The sequence below is a fragment of the Aquila chrysaetos genome, unplaced genomic scaffold (assembly GCF_900496995.4).
Source record: "Aquila chrysaetos chrysaetos unplaced genomic scaffold, bAquChr1.4, whole genome shotgun sequence".
Taxonomy (NCBI): domain Eukaryota; kingdom Metazoa; phylum Chordata; class Aves; order Accipitriformes; family Accipitridae; genus Aquila; species Aquila chrysaetos.
Window position 1 is genome coordinate 327,349 of NW_024470384.1, and position 17,583 is coordinate 344,931.

Sequence of the window (17,583 nt, forward strand, 5' to 3'; positions counted from 1 at the left end):
GGACCTGGCAGGTATTTCACGGTGCCGGGGGTGAGGGCAACATGCCGGCAGGGAGAGCAGGTTGGGGCCGGGGCTGGTGGCTGCAGGGACCCTTCCCAAGCCGGATCCTCGCCGTGTGCCTGCCGCAGAGTCTGCTGCTGGTGAACCGTGCACTGGGTGCTCGGGATAACCGCGAGGAAGAGCACGACTCCCCTCTGGCAGATGCTGATGCCGCTCGGAGCCGACACGGAGGCTCCGGAGAACATTCAACGCTGTCGGTGAGTTTTGTGGTTGAGGTGAAACCATCGACCGTTGCGTGTGCCCCGTGGCCCACCGGAGCGGCCGGGACAGTTGCTGCCGCTGCTTCCCCAGTGCCGCCTGCGGCACAGCCCCCTCTCGGTGACACCGCGGCATCCCTGTGGCGTGGCGGTTCCGTCCCATTCCGGGAAGGTTCTCACTGGGAAGCTCCGCTCCGGAGCGGCATGGTGGGCAGAGCGCGTGATTTCCCAAACCGACCGGATTTCATCGTGGGGTGCAGACGGGGCGTCCCTGTGCGGCGCCGTTCTGGCGGGTGAGCGCCGCTGTGTCCCCGAGGACCGACATTCACGCTCGACACCCGTTGCTGGCGGTGGGTCGTGGTGCTGGGGAGGAAACTCCCGTGGGGGAGCAAAAATCCCCTTTTTTCTCTAAAAAGTAGGGGCTGGGAGGGCTCTGGGCCCAGCAGGGGACACCCGGGGGGGGCCGAGGCTTTGTGTCTCCCCGGGGGTTGTTGTGGGTGATTTTGCCGTCCATTAGCAGATGCTTTACCCGATTCCGGGCAGTTTCAGCCCGAAGGCAGAAGCAAGGGCAGGGACTGGCCGCGCTGCTCCCAGCTTTAGTCCAGGCTTTGGGCGCTCTGCCCCGAACTCAGGTTTTTGGTGTCCCCGCACCACCCTGATGGGGTTTACGGGATGTAAATCCCATGTTTATCCACAAAAAAAGGCATTTCTGGCCGAGACGGGCGGCGTTGTGCCATGGGTGTTGGGGAAGGTGCCTGGTGCAGTTTGGGTCCTGCTGGATTGGGGGGAGCAGCCGGCGGCAGGTCCCCGTGGGGCCAAAGCCCCAAATCCGGCCGGGTTTGGCTCTGAGGCAGCTGCAGCAAGAGGGATGCCGGCAAGTGCCGCACTGGAGTGGATGCTGCCGGCGAAAGGGGGTTTAAACGCCGGCGTTGCGGGGGTCACAGCGCTGTGGGGGGTTTCAGGCGCGACCCCCTTGTACCCAGAGAGGGGAAGAGGTGCAGACACCCCCACCCCACCAGGCAGACGCACCGGCTCCAGGCGGCTGCCGGGGGCGGGAGCCGGCCCCAGGCAGCGGCGATTGGCCCTGCCCGGCTCCTCCAGGGAAGGACACGGCACATGGAGCCACATCCTGCCCCAAAACACGCTGGGCAGCGGCCGAGGATGGAGCACAGCCCCGCGTTCGACATGTGGAGGGACTACCTGGGGCTGGCCGCCGTGCTGGCCGCGCTGCCACAAGAGCGCGAGGACGCCGGCGACGGCGAAGAGGCATCGGCGTCGCCCAACGCGCCGGAGGCCGCATCGGCGTCCCCCAGCAAATCCCTCTGCGCCTTCTGCAAGCACAACGGGGAGGCGAAGCACGTCTACAGCGGGCACAACCTGCGCGACGCGGGGGGGCCGGGTGCAGTGCCCCGTCCTGCGCAGCTACGTCTGCCCACAGTGCGGGGCCACGCAGGACCGGGCCCACACCAAACGCTTCTGCCCCCTCACCCGCCATGGCTACACCTCGGTCTACAGCCGCTCGGCGCGCAACTCCGCTGGCAAGCGGGTCACAGGCGGCCGCAGTGCGGCGGGCAGTGCCAAGAAGTAGCTGAGCGCAGATGGACCCTCACCCCAACAGGTACCGGCTTTTTTTTAAACGCAGGAGGATTTCTGATCTTGCGGCCCCCAAAAATGGGCCGAAAGTGGGGGTTTCGCTTCCTGGCATGAGGCAAGGATGGGCCACGAGGAAACTCTGCTCTGGTGTTGCCACGCTCTTGCTCCATGGGGCACCGGGCCGGTGGCTTTGCTGGAGGCTGCCAGGCAAAGTTGCTTCTTCAGCAAAGCCTCACTCCGAAGCGGCAATGCGAGCCTTCCTTTAGCCGGAAATGGGATTCTGGCAAGCTCATTAGGGGAATTATTGCTAATTAAGGGAGGGGAGCTCCCAGCGGTCGGTGCCTGCCCTGGTGCACGCGGTGCTCTCCCCTCTCCTGGCTTCTCTTCCAGGGGATTGCTCCACTTTGCCCGGCTCCGTCTGCTGCATCGCCCCTGCGAAGCCCCTGGTTCCGCTCTCCTCCAAGGATGAAATGCCAGGACAGCGCACTCCACCAAGACCAGTCTCCCCAGTTCCTCTCCCCAGCTGGTAAAGCCAAGCAGTATCATCCCAGCAGGGGTTTGGTGGTCACTGCTGGCAGAAGCCGTATCAAGATGCCAGCGAAAAGCCTGAAAAGGGTTGGTTTTAACAGCACCTCTGTGCCGGGGGTGTTTGCGGTTGGGTTCAGTTCTGGGTTTTGGGTTGGTTTGTTGGTTTTTATTAATCCCAGCGGGTGCCTGAGGGCAGTGCCGGCTCCTGACCAACTGTCCGGGACAGTCCCGTGGCGGGAAGGGTGCCAGCGCTCCGGCTGTCGCCGAGCGCTTGCACGGCAGCTCCAGGGGGTCGGGCTGGTGTTAGCAGCTCGCCCGTGGCGGCTCCTGCCCTCGCTGGAGACGCCAGTTTGTTCTTTAAACGTTACTTCACGCGTTACGTGTAGGAAGGTGTTTTATTTATACCCTGTTCTCTGTTGAAATGCTGGTTTACGTTAATAAAGAGCTGAGCCGTGCCGGAGGCCGGATCTGGCTCCGACCTGGCCCTATGTCTCCTTCCACCTCCTCCCGGTGTGTGGGGGGACCGGCACCGGCCCAGGCCGCCTGCTCTGCCGCGGCTTTGGCCTCCTCAGCGCCTCCAGGCCCCGGTGGGCGCTCATTGCCAGGCGGCTGCAGGGAGGGGGGCAGCCGGTGGGCGCCCGCGTCACCCGCGGACCCTCGCGCCGCTCCACGGGCACGACGCAGCCCGTGTTTTACCAACCCCGCGTTCCGGCGCGGAACTCGCCCTCCCTCAGCCCTCCTCTGCAGGCCCAATCCCAGGGAAAGGATCCGGATTTCGCGGCCGGCACGAGCTCGCTCTTACTTGAGGTTGGAGAGCTCCAGGATCAGGCCGCAGATGACGTCGGTCGCATCCTCGCTGTGGGCGGGTGGGCGCAGCCCCTCTGGCTCCTCACCCCTGACCATGACAGGGAGGAGGGAAAAGGAGGATGTTTCTACTCACCGAATCGGGACATTTTTCATTAAAATAAGGGTTTTATCCCTCGCGGGAAGGTCTGTCACTGTCCCATCTCTCCGAGATGGTGGGAGCGCATCAGAGCGGGCAATCCACCTACCTGGGCCACGGCTGGTCTGGGCTGTTCCCCTCGGCGAGCGGCGGCATCTCTTTGGCATGGCTCTGTCCCGCTGCGGCATGCAGCTCGCGCCCGGGCACCACGGAGTCGCGCCAGTCGGCAGCAGGGAGCAGCTACAGGGAGAAGTTTGTGCGACAATTAAGCTGTGACCGGGGAGGCCAAGTCCAACCCGCTCTCAGAAAGATGGTTGGGTTTTTTTCCCCTTTCAGGTAATTTTAGGCACTTTGGGGTGCGTTTCGTGTTTCAGGTGTTTTGGGGGGTTTCTTTCACGCTAAATTAGCGACCGCTGTGGATTTACCTGCTGCGGCAGGAGCTCGAGGCTGTTCCCTTCCAGGCCACAGTGCAGCTCTGGCTGCGGGGAGAGCTGCTCCCCGGTCGAACAGGTCCCATCCTGGGGGTCTGTGCCAGCATCCGAATCGGTGCTTGCGGCAGGGGGTCGTGCGGTGCCCGTGGGAGCCGGCCCCGGCATTGCCATAACGGCGGGCGTGCTCCCTGTGGTTTCTCCGCTGCACGGGAGGTCACTGGAGTGAGCAGGGGGCCGCGCATCCGTCCTCGGCACGCTCACCGCGTGTTCCATGCTGCATCTCGCCTCCGCGTCCCGCTCCTCTGCGAGACCTTCGCCTTCCCTCTTGCCTGAGGGATCCTTGCCAGCCGGGACGGCCGGATCCGGTGCCGAGCTGGTCCCGGGAGAGCAGGTTTCTCCCCTTTCGGCCTCTTCCTGGCCTGCATCAGCTTCTCCCAACATTTTCCAAGGGCAGGCATTCCCACCCTGGGGCTGGCTCACTGGAATGATGGTACCGGCAGTGCCTGCGGTCTCTGGTTCGGTGGTGCCTCCCTCAGCCTTTGGGTCCGTGGACAGGGCACAGACCCCCAAAACCTCCACGGAGACGCTGCCACCGGCCAGGCTGCAGCAGGATTCAGCCGCATTCTTCACCGTGTCGTTTGTACCAGTTGCCCGCAGTTGTTCCCCACTCATGTTTTCCTGGTGCTCTCCTCCAGCCGCCCTCTTGGATACGGCACCGGATTCATTTTCTTCAGTGTTTACAACAGATGCTTGCGGCAGCTCCCGGCTTTGATTGGCATCACCTTGGCACTCGCCTGGCTCGCTGTGGTTAACTCCCTCTTCACAGTGAGGCTCAGGCACCTCCGCTGGCAGGCAGCTGCCAGTGCTCTGGCCTGGAGCATCCACAGGGAGAGTGATCTCTCTGCCAGCAGTCCCCTCTCCTCGTGCTGGTGGAGCAGAGCCATGCTCGGGACTGTCACCGAGATTGCCCGTTCTGCGGTGAGTTGGGGTTTCGGCATCCAGCTCTTCACCGGCGCTTCTGTGCCGCTCTGCGGTCACCACCAGCTGATCCTCTTCTCTCTCATCTGCCACCGAATTTGCCCATTGTGGTGACTCTGGCTGAGACGCTGCTCGCGGGGCAGCTGCCTCCTGTGACTTGCCGCCTCCACCGATGTCCATGTCTCTTCCTTCCTGAAATAACAAGGTTCCAGCATCACTCCTGTGTTAAAAAAATCCTGATCTCTGGATTTTTTCCTCCGTTAAGGCTGAGTTTGCCAACAGAGGAAAAACAGTGCCGTAGAGGAGGCTCTGGCTATGCTGCAAAGGGAGTTTCTCAACACCAGAGCATTTTGGTGACAGCTGGGAGCTTGCCAAGCAAGGTGGGCTTGCCTGGAGCCCAGGACAGGCATACCTGGTGTAAGGGGCTGGTGATGTGCTCCTCCGCCCGGCTTTGCTCCAGAGCAGCCACCTCCCCGTTGCCATTCGCACTGCTAAGAATAATAAAACACATTCAGTGAGCAACAAGGCGATTGCCAGGTAAGTCATCATGTAGAGCCTGGTTCACCCGCAGACCCCCGTCCTGCTGATTTCTTGCCCTGTTACCTTGTCGGTGCGTTTGTTGTGGTGCTGTCATGGGTCGTCTGTCCCTGAGATTTCGGTTTTCCGTCGGCATCGTTGGTCTGAGCTGGTCCGGTCACGTCTAAGCTGTCGTCTCCCTTTGCATCCGCATCTTCCCGAAGACTTTGTTTAGTTTTGGGAACGTGGCATTTACCATCTCCTATTCAGGGGAAAAATATAATCCTCAGATGTCAGCCTTTGGGGTAGGAGGGACTTGTTGTCATGTTGGATAGGGAGAACAGCCTTTGTAGTGGTTTTCTGTTATTTTTTATTATTAAATCCTAGGAACCCCCCCCGCACACCTCTAACAGTTGAACTGAGGGGAAAAGATCGCTTTTAGGGCTTTTGTGGGGTGTCAGCTTTGCTCCACCCACCCCTTCTTGGAAACGCCAAGAAACGGGGTTTGCGGCACAAGGGGCTCGGCCCCAGCTCAGCGGGTGCTGCTTGCTGCCTCACCAACTGCCAGCGGAAAGTCGCTTGGTTTTGTCTTTTATCCCCATAATAACCCCTGTTTCCTGCAGACTTGTAGCAAGATGAGGGGACGTTTGGGGAAGCTACCCAGGCAGCGCGTGGCACAGAGGTAGCAAGCAGCCCTGAACTCCGAAGGCACAGCGCGGTCTGAGGGGATTTGATGAAAGAGGTGCGGAAAAGGTGAACGCTGGGTGTCATTTTGCTTACAAATCAGGCCAGTTTTGCAGTTTAGCACGTTTGTAATAATTAAGAGCCTGGACGGTTTTAGGAGTGCTTGTAACCAATTGAATACAAGGAGCAAGACAGGGAAATGTGGGGCAGGCTGGTGGGGCTCCTCACCACCCCCGTCCCCTCGCAGACCCCGTCGCCTCGCCACTGGGGCCTCCTGCCGATACCTGGTGGCTGCTCGTTCTTCCGTTTGCCCATCCTGCCGCTTGCCTGAGTGGGGAGAACAGAACGGGGCTTAACGAGCAGCCTCTCCTTGCCTCCCCCAGAGGCGTTTTGCCCTCAGGGCTGACCCAGCCCTTGTGCATCACCAGAGCCCACAGCCCTTTGCCTCTCCCTGGGGCCCAGCACTGCCCCAGCCGCCCCCCCCCCCGTGGCCGTGGCCGTGGCCGCGGCCGCAGCGGGAGGAACCAAACCCTCCAGTTCTGAGGTGAGAAACGTGGAATTTCACCCATTTCCACCCCCCGACCCGCGTCGGGCTCCCCCATCACCTCACGCTTTTCCCGCTTTTTCTCACAGCTTCCCCGCCTGCGCATGCGCGGCGCGGGGCGCGCTGGGAGTTGTAGTCTTCTCCGGGCGCCGTCAAGCGAAACGCGACGGCGACGGCGGCTTTTGCGACGGTGGCGCCGTAAAGCGCGGCGTGTTGTTGACAGCGGCGGGCGGAGTAGGAAGTGAGTGTGGATGGGACCGGGACCACGGAGGGGAGCGGGGAGCCGGGAGCCGGGAGCCGGGTGTGTGTGGGGGTTAGGGGTCATTTCTGAGGGGGGTGGGCGGCCTGGGGGTTGGGAGGGCTGGGGCCTTGTGGGGGGCTGTGAGGGGAATGGGGCCTTGGGGGGGGTTGTGGGGGGGAATGGGGCCTTGTCAGGGAGGATAGGGCCTTCTGGGGGGCTGTGTGGGGGGAATGGGGCCTTCTGAGGGGCTGTGGGGGGGGAATGGGGCCTTGTCAGGGAGGATAGGGCCTTGTGGGGGGCTGTGTGGGGGGAATGGGCCCTTGTGGGGGGCTGTGTGGGGGGAATGGGGCCTTGTGGGGGGGAATGGGCCCTTGCGGGGGGGCTGTGGAGGGGGATTGAGGCCTTTTGGGGGGCTGTAGCGTGTGGAGGAGGCTGTAGGGAAAGGGCTGGGGGAGTAGGGGGAGAATCCTCTGGAGGAAGGGTCAGGGCTCGGGGTGGGGGGGGCGGGGCAGTGCCCTGCAGTGCTCGGGGTGGTGTGGTGGTGAGGGAGGGTGCTGTCAAGAAAATTCTGGAAAACAGGAAGGGTGGGTCGCAGAAAGCTGAGGCCGAAGGGTGGCAGCGGAGGGGGGGCTTGGTCCAGGCTCTCTGAAGGGTGCTGGGGTCCCACACCCTAATGCAGCACTCCCCCCACCCCCAGCTTGGCCCGGCAAGAGACAGACATGAGCAAAGCCAGGAGGATGCCACCGGGCCACGGTGCCGCCATCGCCAGGCAGGTACGGCCCGCTTCCCCCCCTCCTCGCCCCGGCAGGACGCTGGGTGTGCCCACCCCCCCGCCACCCCGGCCCGCGTGGGAGGGAAAGGTCGACGCCATAAACAGCTCTTCGGCAGGCAGAGGGAAACCTGAGCCATTGTGGGCAGGGCTGCCGGGCGCTTTCCTGCCGCACCTCCCGAGTGGGGACATCGGTCGTGCCGGGCCATGTTTTGGTTAAATGGGTGCTAATGGCGATGCCAGCTCTTCCTATTGCAGGGTTTCTGTCACTGAGCTGGGAGCGTCTGCACTGTCTGTCGTCTTTATTTAAGTGTTTTAATTGTTTAAATGCTTGTATTTGCTTCGTTGCCTTGTGGATCACCGTGGCAGGGGCACTTGGGGCACTGTGGGCTCAATTCCGAACCGTGGGGCACGCTGGATTCCACCCCTAGAAGATGCATGTCAATCCCCTCCTTCCCTCTGCTGGATCCCGGGGGATTCTCTCGCACTAACGAGGCATCGTTAGCGTCATGCCCTCAGGGCTGTCCCTCCCTCTCCCTCCTCGCAGATGGGTTTGCTGGTGGACCTCTCTCCGGAGGGGACTGCAGGGGATGACACCGGAGATGATGCCGCCGAGCTGGAGGCTGAGCTGCTGGCGCTGGTGGGAGGCCGAGCTGCGCCGGGAGAGAAGCCCAAGGGGAAAAGTGAGTGCTGCTGCTGCAGGGGGCTCATCTGCTGTCAATTTCTGGGATAATTAATAACACGGCATGTAGAAAGCGGGTCCTCTTGGGTTGTTTCTGCCTCCACCCCGGGCTGGACTCCCCTGCACGTGGGCTTAAACCATCAAGAAACAGGTACGTGGCCCCAAAAAACCCTTCGTGCTGTTTCTGCTCCTCCAGCCCCTTTGCCGATGGAGGCGATTGAGAAGATGGCTGCCCTCTGCATGAAGGACACGGACGAGGAGGAGGAGGGGGATGATGAAGAAGAGCTGGAAGATGAAGACGATCTCATGGTGAGAAGGGGTTGAGCCCCTGGGGAAGCTCTGGTCTCTGTGCCTCTGTCCCTGGGGCTTCATTCCTTGGGATCGCCTTATCCCAAAAAAGGGCTTTTCTGCCTTGGATCGTTGCTGATGAAACTCACGGCGCTTTGCAGGCCGAGCTGCAGGAGGTGCTGGGCGAAGGGGAAGGGAACACGGATGCACCGGTGCCTCCCGCCAAGGTACGACGCGTCTTTTGGCTCCGCTTCTGTTGTGTTGGTACCAGATCTGGCCCTTTTTAGCCTTTCATGTTGTTTTGTTCGTTTCCCTGACGAGAAAACGTGACTCTGTCACATGAACCTGCTCCCCAGAGAAGTAAAAAACTTTCCTGGGGGTCAGGGGGAGGAGCCAGGTCCCCTCTGCCTTGTCCTCAGTAATGAGCAGCGTTGGAAAATGCAAGCATGGAGGCAGGATTTAGCAAATTTATTGGAATCTATGAGAAATAAGTCTCCAACAATCCTCTTTTTAGCTGTTCTCAGGCAATCCTTGTTTATTAGCAGCTGTCGGCGTTCTCCTGCTGCTCCCTGGGGCTGTTCCTTGAGCCCGCAGAGGCTGTAAAATCACGGTGCAGATCAGGAAGGGTGGCTGCGCCAGACCTGGTGTGAGCCAGAGCCAGGTGCCAAGCCACCGGGTCTGCTCCGAGCCCCCGATCCGAACGGATATCGGCGGTGGGGGTAGCCCGGGTCTCGCTGGGTCGATCTGAGCGTTTCTTCTCGGGGCAGCTGCAGGTGCCGGAGGCGCTTCCGGAGCCCAGCGACATCGAGCCCACGCTGGCGGAGCGGGCAGACATGTATCGGACGGCCATCGCCAACGCCAAGCAGGCCGGGGACAGCTCCAGGGTGCGGCGCTACGAGAGGGGCCTCAAGGTGAGCCGAAATCACGGGCCTGAGGGCTCATGGGACTCTGACACAAAGCCCTCAGTTTCCTTGAATCTTTAATCAAATGAAACCGTTTGATCTTGAATTCCCGGCTGAGCTCGGCCGGTGTTTCTGAACTCGGGGGTTTTGCGCTTCCGGCTGAGCTCTAGCCTCTCCCCGCAGCCGTGAGCCCATCTAGCTCCCCACAGGAATTACTCGGAGTTCTTGGAAAATCAGGTCGTCCTAATTTCAGTGCTTAATTGTAGGCGTTAACGTAAACCTGAGACGCACGCGGGTGCAGCCGCCTGCGATATAATTATCTCTGAGACCACGTTAAGCGCAGTGAGCTCCAGTTGAACATCTTACCCTGCTGCAGCGCTGGCTAAAACACGACGTTGAGGTCCCGATTCCTCATGGTTATTCAAAACCCTTTGAATAGTCTTAGGATTATTTTTTCTATTTTTTATTTTGAGCCCTGTTTTCCCCTCCAGGCCATTTCCCCCCTTGGTTGAGCCCCTTCTGCCACGCTCAGGTCTTCCCTGCACCCTGTTTTGATGCAGAGCCCTCCCTGACCCCTGAAGCAGGATCGCGTATTGGGTCTGGGCTGTGACTCGCAAGAGGGTGATGTCTTTCACCATTAAGAGCGTTTTTTGGAGCCCGTGAGGCTCCCTGAGGAAACCTGGGGGTAGTGCTGCCTTGTCAGGAGCAGAGCTCGCCCTTCCCCTTGGATTTTGTCCGCCGGCAGAGCGGTGTGGTCAGAGCGAGGCAGCTGGCCTCTCGCATGGGCTGGGAGAGGAGGCAGCTGAAGAGGTTTGTCGGGGGGGAATAAGGAGCTTGTAGAGTTGGGGGCTGGATTCCCAACCAGTGAGAAACCCCCAGCGCACAGCCCAAGTTTGGGTGCTGTTTTAGGCAGACGTTGGGTTTTCCCGCTTCCAGCGCCTTTGCTGCTGTCCTGGCAGGCTCTGAGGTTTGTCTTTTCACAGAGGTAGAGGAATACTGGAGTGACAGAGGGCTTTACTACTGTGCATGTTCCTTCCAGACGCTGGAGAACATGCTGGCCTCCGTCAAGAAGGGAAAAAAGATCAACGAGGAGGAAATCCCCCCTCCAGTGGCGCTGGGGAAGGGTGCGAGCTCCCCGCAGCCCTCTCCGGTGTCCCCCCCGCCAGCCGCCCGCCCCGGCTCCCCGCAGCCGCCTCCACAGCCGCCCGCTGCCTCTGCCTCCAAGCCACAGCCGCCCCCCATTCTCCCGAAGCCTCAGGTCCTGCCCGTCAGCTCTCCGGAGGTGAAACCATCTCCTCCCTTGCCGTCTTCCCACCCAGGCAAAGGTTTGGCTTGTTCTTCTGCTCCGGAGATGGCTGTACCCCGCTGCTGATGGGGAAACCGGCAACACTGCTCTTCTCTCTGCTTCCCCAGGCTCTGACCGTGCCAGCGCCGAGGCACTGTTGCGGGGCCGGCAGCGGGAGTACAAGCTTGCGGCGCTGCACGCCAAGCAGCGTGGAGACCTGGAGATGGCCACAAAGTACTACCGGGTCGCAAAGGTAAGGCTCTGCGTGGCTGGGCACGCATCGGGCAGCCAGAGTGGCTTGAATTTCCCTTCCCATTCAATATTGGCGCAAATCTCCGGCTTTTCGTGGCTTCTGTAGTAAAACAATGGTCTGTTGGGCTGGCTGGGGCTGGCTGCAAAACTCAACACAGAAAAAGAGCAAGCTTTTCTCTTTTCCTGGTGATTTTTCAGAGCTTTGACTCCTTGCTCGAAGCGGCAGGGAATGGCCAGCCGGTGGAGCTGAGCAGTGTGCCGCCTCCTCCCGGTAAGACCCAAAACCCTGCCAGGGAGCAGCGGGGAGCGTTCGTACCCCCTTTTCGGAGGGTCGAGAAAGCCAGCATGGCTGTTCTGCTCATCCTGGCGGATGCAGCAATTACCTCGCTGCTCATTTGCGGGTGCCAATCGCTTCCTTCTCCACAGACCAGCTGCCAAAGGAGTTGTCGCCTGGCCAGCCGCAGCCTGCCGCAGCGGTGCCTGTGCCAGAAGTTAAACCAGCATCTCCCGCAGCAGGTAGAAGCCCCAACAGCTAATTTCTGACCCCAAATTGCTCTCTAAGGAAAGGGAAGTTCAAAGAGAAAGGCAATTGAAGCTTTTCTCCGGCTCTCCCCCCAAACAGACGTTCCCCCCCCCTCCCCGGGATGTGCTGGAGGCTCTGCAGCAGCGGATGGAGCGGTACAAGACGGCGGCGGCGCAGGCCAAGAGCAAGGGAGATGACCGGAAGGCCCGGATGCACGAGCGCATTGTCAAGGTGCGGCAGCCGCGCGCTCTGCCAGCCGGCGCGGTGCTGCTGGCCCCGCCGTGGCCCTGCTCAGCCTCCGCTTTCCCTTCCAGCAATACCAGGACGCCATCCGGGCGCACAAAGCTGGGAAAACGGTGGATTTCTCGGAGCTGCCCGTTCCGCCAGGTATTTTCCCTGTCCGTTTCGTGGCGAGCGCTTCTCGGGGCCATTTCCCAAAGCCAGCGTGCCGCGAGGAGGAAGATTTGGACCCCTCCAGCCCAGTGAGGTGGGGAAGCCTTTGGTACCACCCAGCCTTTCCCCTTTGCACCCCTCTTGGCCAGGCTTCCAGCCTATCCAGGGCACGGAGACGCCGTCCGGAGACCAAAGCATCGCTGGAGTGCTGGAAACGGCCATGAAGCTGGCCAGCCAGGAGGTCCACGAGGAGGATGATGGTGCTGAAAAGGCAAAGGTCGGGGTTTCTGGGGACTCGGGACCCCCTGTCTGACTCCCCCCGCTGCCGCAGGAATCCAAAACAGAGAGCGGGGAGTGCTCTCGAGGGTACGCCCGGCCCTCCCGCGCCTGAGGAGCGGACGTTTCGTGTTCTTCCTATTGCAGCCCCCTCTGACGCCATCCCTTCTGTTCCCGGCACAGCCTGCCGCCAGCCCTGCCCCAGCGAGAGCCGCTGCCGCCTCCCAGCCCAAGCAGCCACCGCCGCCTCCCCAAACCTCCTCTGCGGGTGCCCCCAGTTCTGCCGGAGTGGCCAAACCAGCCCCCAAAACCACCGCGAAAGGTACCGGCCTGAACCAACGCTCAGTCCTCGCTGAGTCTGACCACGCTGGGGGGATGACGGGACCGGGGTGAGGATGCTGAGCCCCCCTCTTCCCCCGTAGCCCAGCAGCAGCTGGCATTCCTGGAAGGCAGGAGGAAGCAGCTGATGCAGGCCGCCCTCCGTGCCAAGCAGAAGAACGACATCGAAGGGGCAAAGCTCTTCCTGCGCCAGGCCAAAGGGCTGGACCCCATGATTGAGGCCTCGCAGAATGGCTTGCCTGTCGATATAACCAAGGTCAGGGGTTTTTTTAGGTTTGTGGCTCTGGGCAGGCTCCTCGTGTCACAGATCTGACCCCTTCCCTCCTCTCCAGGTCCCCGAAGCCCCCGTGAACAAGGAGGACTTTGTGCTCGTGCAGCGTCGGGGGGTGCACATCTCTCCCGAGGCAGCCAGCCAGTACCTGGAGCTGATGAAGCTGATCCGGCAGCAGCACGAGGTAGCGGAGCCCAGGGGACGGCCAAAAAATAGGGTTATTTTGGCCGCATGCGGGGAGAGATTGAGAACGAGGTGGGCAGGATGCCATGTGGGGCTGCGTGAAGTGTGCAATGAAAGAGGGGAGACCTGGGGGGGGTGTCCTTCCTCACTGTAGATGAGGAAGGAAGGATAGTGAGGAGGAAGGAAATGAGCTGCTTCCCTCGCCAAGGGCAGGGTGCTTTAAATCTCGGCATAAATCGAGGCTGAGTTTGGACTGAAGCGGGGTTTTCTGCTGGAGAAGAAACCTCCAGGCTGGAGCAGGACACTCGGGAAAGGGGCGATGCCTCTGAGCTTGGAAAACCCAGCACCAACGTGTCCGGGGAGCGCTGGGTCAGGTGGATCTGGCGTTGGGGCTGCCATGGCTGCCCAAGGAGCTCTGCTTCTCTGTGGCCGCCCGTGCCAGGAGGCCGGCGGGATGCAGAAACCTTCCTCTTCTCTCCTCTTCCTCCCAGATGTGCATGAATTACTCCAAGCAGTTCACTCACCTGGGGAACATTGCGGAGACGACCAAGTGAGTCTGCCGGCCAGTGCACGCGGCGTTTGTCTGCTGGGGTGGTGCGGGCAGGCAGAGAGGGCAGGATTGCCACAGGGAGAGGCACCTTCCTTGCCACGAGAGTGCGGTGGTGCTGAGGAAGATGAGGACATTGCCATAAGCCGCTCTCCCGCCAGGTTTGAGAAGCTGGCTGAGGACTGCAAGCAGAATATGGAGATCCTGAAGCAGGCCCACGCCCGGGGCTTCCCGCTGCCCAAGTACCATTATGAGCAACGAACTTTCAGCGTCATCAAGTAGGGGCTAGCTGGCCGAGCGCGGCTTCCGCAGGCGAGGAAGGACAGGCGGGCGCTGATGGGATCCTTCCGCTCTCTCCGTCCACAGGATCTTTCCGGAGCTGAACAGCAATGACATGGTGCTGTCGATAGTGAAAGGGATCAACCTCCCGGCACCACCAGGTGAGAGAAAACAGGGGAGAGTGCAGGATGGCCGTGACTGCGGAGACCTCCCCAGCTCGGGCTATGCTGCTCGGCTGTAGGCACCGGCCCAGAGGGCTCGCGGCAGCTTGCAAGCCACCGGCACTGCCCGGCAGCTGTCAGCCGGCGCTTGGCAGCTGGGGATTCTCACCGTGGTGGGGAGGAGGGAGCGCTGGGATTTGCTTGTTTCCCCCTTGCTGTGCCTGGTGCCCGCTGACAACTGTCTTTTTTCTTAATTATCTGCTGTTAAAATGCCCCGGGGGCAGCTGGGCCCCTCGCCAGCGCTCATTAACCTGCACTGCTTCCCCGGCTGTTCTCACCCGCGGGGAGCGGTGAGGACATGGCGATGGTCCTGCCAAAGCCCCGATATGCCAGGCGGGCTCCCCAAGGAGCAGCAGGCAGCTGCCTGTGCTGGCAGAGCTCAGGGACAGTGCGGGGGCCCAGGGAGGACTGTGAATCCTCTGCCGCGGCAACCTGCGAGCGGTCGGCACCGCTGGCACAGAGCTCACGCCGTGTTGGCCTTGCAGGTGTGGCTCCCAACGATCTGGACGCCTTCGTGCGCTTCGAGTTCCCCTACCCCAACGCGGTAAGTCGGCATCCCTCCGCCGTGCTCCCCGGCCGAGTGGCTCAGCCCTCAGCCTCCCGCCTTCACCTTGGCAGGAGGAAGCTCAAAAAGACAAGACCAACGTCATCAAAAACACCGATTCTCCCGGTAAGTGCCCCGTTCTGCCCTTCCTGAGAGGCAGGGAGGGGGCTGGGTACCAAGGGAACGACATGAAGGCTCCGCGCCATCACTGCAGAGCGTGCCAAGGCTCCAGGCTGAGAATCGTTAGTGTGACAGGGTGGGGGTAATTAACACGGCTCTGCTCCTGGCCCCCATCTCGCTGGGGGCTCGGCGCTGCTCCTCCTGTTGATGCCGCGGTTTTGGTGCGGTGGTTCCCTTGGCAGAGTTCAAGGAGCAGTTCAAGCTGTACATGAACCGAGGGCACCGGGGGCTCCGGCGGGTCCTTCAGACCAAAGGCATCAAGTTTGAAGTGGCGCATAAAGGGTAAGAGACCGAGGTTTTCCCCCCTATTCCGGCTGCCCTGAGCTGGTTTTACCCCTCTCCGCTCTCCCAGGGGGCTGTTCAAGACGGACCGCGTCATCGGCACAGCCCAGCTCAAGCTGGAGGCACTGGAGACGGCGTGCGAGGTTCGGGAGATCATTGAGGTGAGGAGCACCGGGGCCCGTCACCCCCCCCCACCGCCATCTCTTGGGGGTGGACACCGGCTCTCCGGTTCGTTAATGGGATTTCCCTCCTCTCTCTGGTTTGTTAACGGTATTTCCCTCGTCTCTCCCAGCTGCTGGATGGCCGCCGGCCCACGGGGGGGAAGCTGGAAGTGATCGTGCGGATCAGGGAGCCCCTGAGCTCCCAGCAGCTGGAGACGAGGACGGAGCGCTGGCTGGTCATCAACCCCAGCACCATGCCGCCGGTAAGTGCCGCGGCGGGCGCCGGATGCTGCCCGCAGGCCCCAGTTGCCCTCAGGCTCCCCATCCATTAAATAAACGCCGCGGCGGGGGGGGAAACACCCTCTTAAACCCGGCTCTCCCTCCAGGTTGCCGTCCCCAAACCCAAACCGGCCGTCGCTCCCGCAAAGGAAGTGAACAACAGGCGAGTGCCGGGGGGCTGCCTGGCAAGTGCCGCGGTGCGGCGGCACTGCCGGCAGGGCACGCCGGGGCGGCGGGGGCTCGGCACCCTCTTTCGGGGGCTGTTTGGGGGTTGACCGGAGCGGTTGGTGGGATCCAAATCATCCTCGGGGGGACCAGGCTGGGATGGGGACATGATGCCGGCACGGCAGGTGCCGTTCACCGTCTCTCCTCTCCGTCTTTCCTTCCCTTTCAGGACAGCCATCTGCTCGGTGCTGTAGCGAGGCCGGCCCTGCCTGCACCTCTTCTCCTCCTCTTCCTCCTCTTCTTCCTCCACGGGGCCTGCTTTTGCCCAAAGGGGCGCAGGCCAGAGCCGCAGCCCAGGAAAACTCTGATTTCTGGACACCTTGTCCTGCTCCATCCCTTCCTCAGTGGCTGCTCCCACCCGCAATCCGGGGGCGTCCCAATCCGGGGGTCTCCGTGCTTGCCGTTGCCAATGAGGCCGGTTTGGCAGCTGGGGAGCGGCACAGAGTGGGAATTAACCCCCCCCCCCGGCCCCATCCGGCTGCAGGAGGAGGAGGAGAAAAGGGCAGGCATCGCATGGAGGAGAGGAGCAAGGACCAAGGTGGGAGATGAGGAGCGAGGAAGGGAGGGCTGGGTCCCCCCCCCACCATGGCCAGTCGCCCCCCCCCTCCCCGGGACCCCCGTTCCTCTCCTTCCCAGCCAACCGGCCTGCACTGGCAGATGGTGTCCTGAAAGGACGGGGCTGGGGGTACATCGCGGGCCGAGCCTGGGGGGCTTGGGGGGGGGGGCCACCGCCCCCTCCCCATCCTCCCCCCACCTCACCTGGGTCCGTCTCCCCCCTCCCCGCAGCAGGGCCGTGCCGGCGTTGCCCAGCCTCAACCTGCTGGCCTTCGACCAGGAGAAGCTGGAGAGGAAGGTGAGCACCGCCATCGCCGTGCCCACGGCGTTTGGGGAGGGGGGGTCCCCTCACCGCTGCATCCCCACCACCACCGTCACCACCACGTGTGTATGTTCCCCCCCCACACCCCACCGTGCTCCCTGTCCCCGCAGATGCTGGCGTACAGGCAGGCGCAGCGGCCGGTCCCCCCCGAGCTGCGGGAGCAGTACCAGGACATCGCCCGGCGCAGCCAGCTCCTGCGGTCGCGCCTGCAGCACGGCGACCCCCCCTTCCGCAAAGGTGAGGTGCCCGCGTAGTGTGTGTGTGTGTGGGGGGGGCACGGGTGGGGGTGTCCATGCCCCCCCCCCCGCCGACTCTATTTTCCCCTTTTTCCCCTCTTTTTAGAGTACCTGGCCCAGCTGGAGCGGTACCTGCAGCTCTACACCGAGACAGCGAGGCGCCTGGGCACCGAGGGCAACCGGGTCAGGCAGCCCCCCCCCCCCCCCCCAAAACCGCCGTGGGGTACACCAGCACCCAAGGGTGCTATTGGGGGTGGGGGGCCCCACTCATCCCCCCCCCCCCCCGATGTCTCCTCGGCAGGACGCGGCCAAGGAAGCGCTGTACAAGAGGAACCTGGTGGAGAGCGAGGTGAGGGGCAGGCCTGGGGGGGGGGTGTCTTTCTGGGGGTCCCCCCCTGCTCCCCCTCACTGCCCCCCCCCTCTTCTCTTCCAGCTCCAAAAGTTCCGCCGATGAGCTGCCCCCCCCCCCCCCTGGGGCTGGGACCAAATGGGGGTGCAGGCGCTTTTGGGGGGGGGGGGGGGGCACACACGGGACAACCCCCCCCCCCCCCAGGCGCTGCTGTGACAATCACAGGGATCAGAGCTGCTATGTGTGTGTCCCCCCCGGTCCTTCCCCCTGGGGACACAATGACACTAACCCCCCCCTCACCCACTCCCGGGGTCCCCGTCCGTCCCCCCCACACACCAAAAAGCACTTTGCCCCCCTCCCGCGGCGGCCGGGCGGGCAGGGACCTCTCTCCCCCCCCCACCCCGTCCCCCCCTCCCTGTCACCCCTCCAAGTGCCTGTCCCCAGGGGCCGGGCTGCGCAACGGGTTTATTTTGTGCTTTCACACACAAATCTATAAAGTTTTTAAGAAGAAAAAGCCGGGGTTCG

General features: G+C 62.3%; 4 protein-coding genes across 5 annotated transcripts; 3 read left to right on the forward strand and 1 right to left on the reverse strand.

The window, feature by feature from the left end:
- On the forward strand, positions 1-2,856 carry LOC121233111. 2 transcript variants are annotated; one of them, XM_041121816.1, is made up of 2 exons: positions 1-257; positions 352-1,248. In XM_041121816.1, exons 1-2 carry the CDS (start codon positions 42-44, stop codon positions 667-669), a joined length of 534 nt encoding a protein of 177 aa, XP_040977750.1. In that variant the 5' UTR covers positions 1-41; the 3' UTR covers positions 670-1,248. The 2 variants fall into 2 exon arrangements, with proteins under 2 accessions (XP_040977750.1, XP_040977749.1); XM_041121815.1 differs by lacking the exon at positions 352-1,248 and adding an exon at positions 2,241-2,856 and having other exon boundaries at positions 12-257.
- NANOS3 (nanos C2HC-type zinc finger 3) lies at positions 1,420-2,856 on the forward strand. Its single transcript, XM_030006393.1, is given in 2 exon segments — positions 1,420-1,640; positions 1,642-2,856. Coding segments are annotated over 2 exon segments (402 nt in total). The 5' UTR covers positions 1,420-1,442; the 3' UTR covers positions 1,846-2,856.
- BRME1 (break repair meiotic recombinase recruitment factor 1) lies at positions 2,851-6,468 on the reverse strand. Its single transcript, XM_030006392.2, has 7 exons — positions 6,215-6,468; positions 5,334-5,508; positions 5,143-5,221; positions 3,747-4,922; positions 3,431-3,561; positions 3,181-3,273; positions 2,851-2,987 (listed from the first exon to the last, which is right to left on the reverse strand). Exons 1-7 carry the CDS (start codon positions 6,243-6,245, stop codon positions 2,864-2,866), a joined length of 1,809 nt encoding a protein of 602 aa, XP_029862252.1. The 5' UTR covers positions 6,246-6,468; the 3' UTR covers positions 2,851-2,863.
- A 95-nt stretch (positions 6,469-6,563) lies between these two features.
- On the forward strand, positions 6,564-17,563 carry CC2D1A (coiled-coil and C2 domain containing 1A). The gene is given in 31 exon segments (XM_030006394.1): positions 6,564-6,715; positions 7,413-7,488; positions 8,032-8,167; positions 8,363-8,475; positions 8,616-8,681; positions 9,222-9,365; positions 10,396-10,681; positions 10,770-10,894; positions 11,092-11,164; positions 11,320-11,409; positions 11,516-11,521; positions 11,523-11,647; positions 11,731-11,803; positions 11,959-12,086; positions 12,233-12,407; positions 12,508-12,680; positions 12,757-12,879; positions 13,370-13,428; positions 13,587-13,703; positions 13,792-13,865; positions 14,411-14,469; positions 14,544-14,595; positions 14,832-14,931; positions 15,002-15,092; positions 15,224-15,355; positions 15,479-15,534; positions 16,383-16,449; positions 16,584-16,710; positions 16,816-16,892; positions 17,011-17,058; positions 17,143-17,563. Coding segments are annotated over 31 exon segments (3,129 nt in total). The 5' UTR covers positions 6,564-6,578; the 3' UTR covers positions 17,164-17,563.
- Positions 17,564-17,583: the final 20 nt, after the last annotated feature.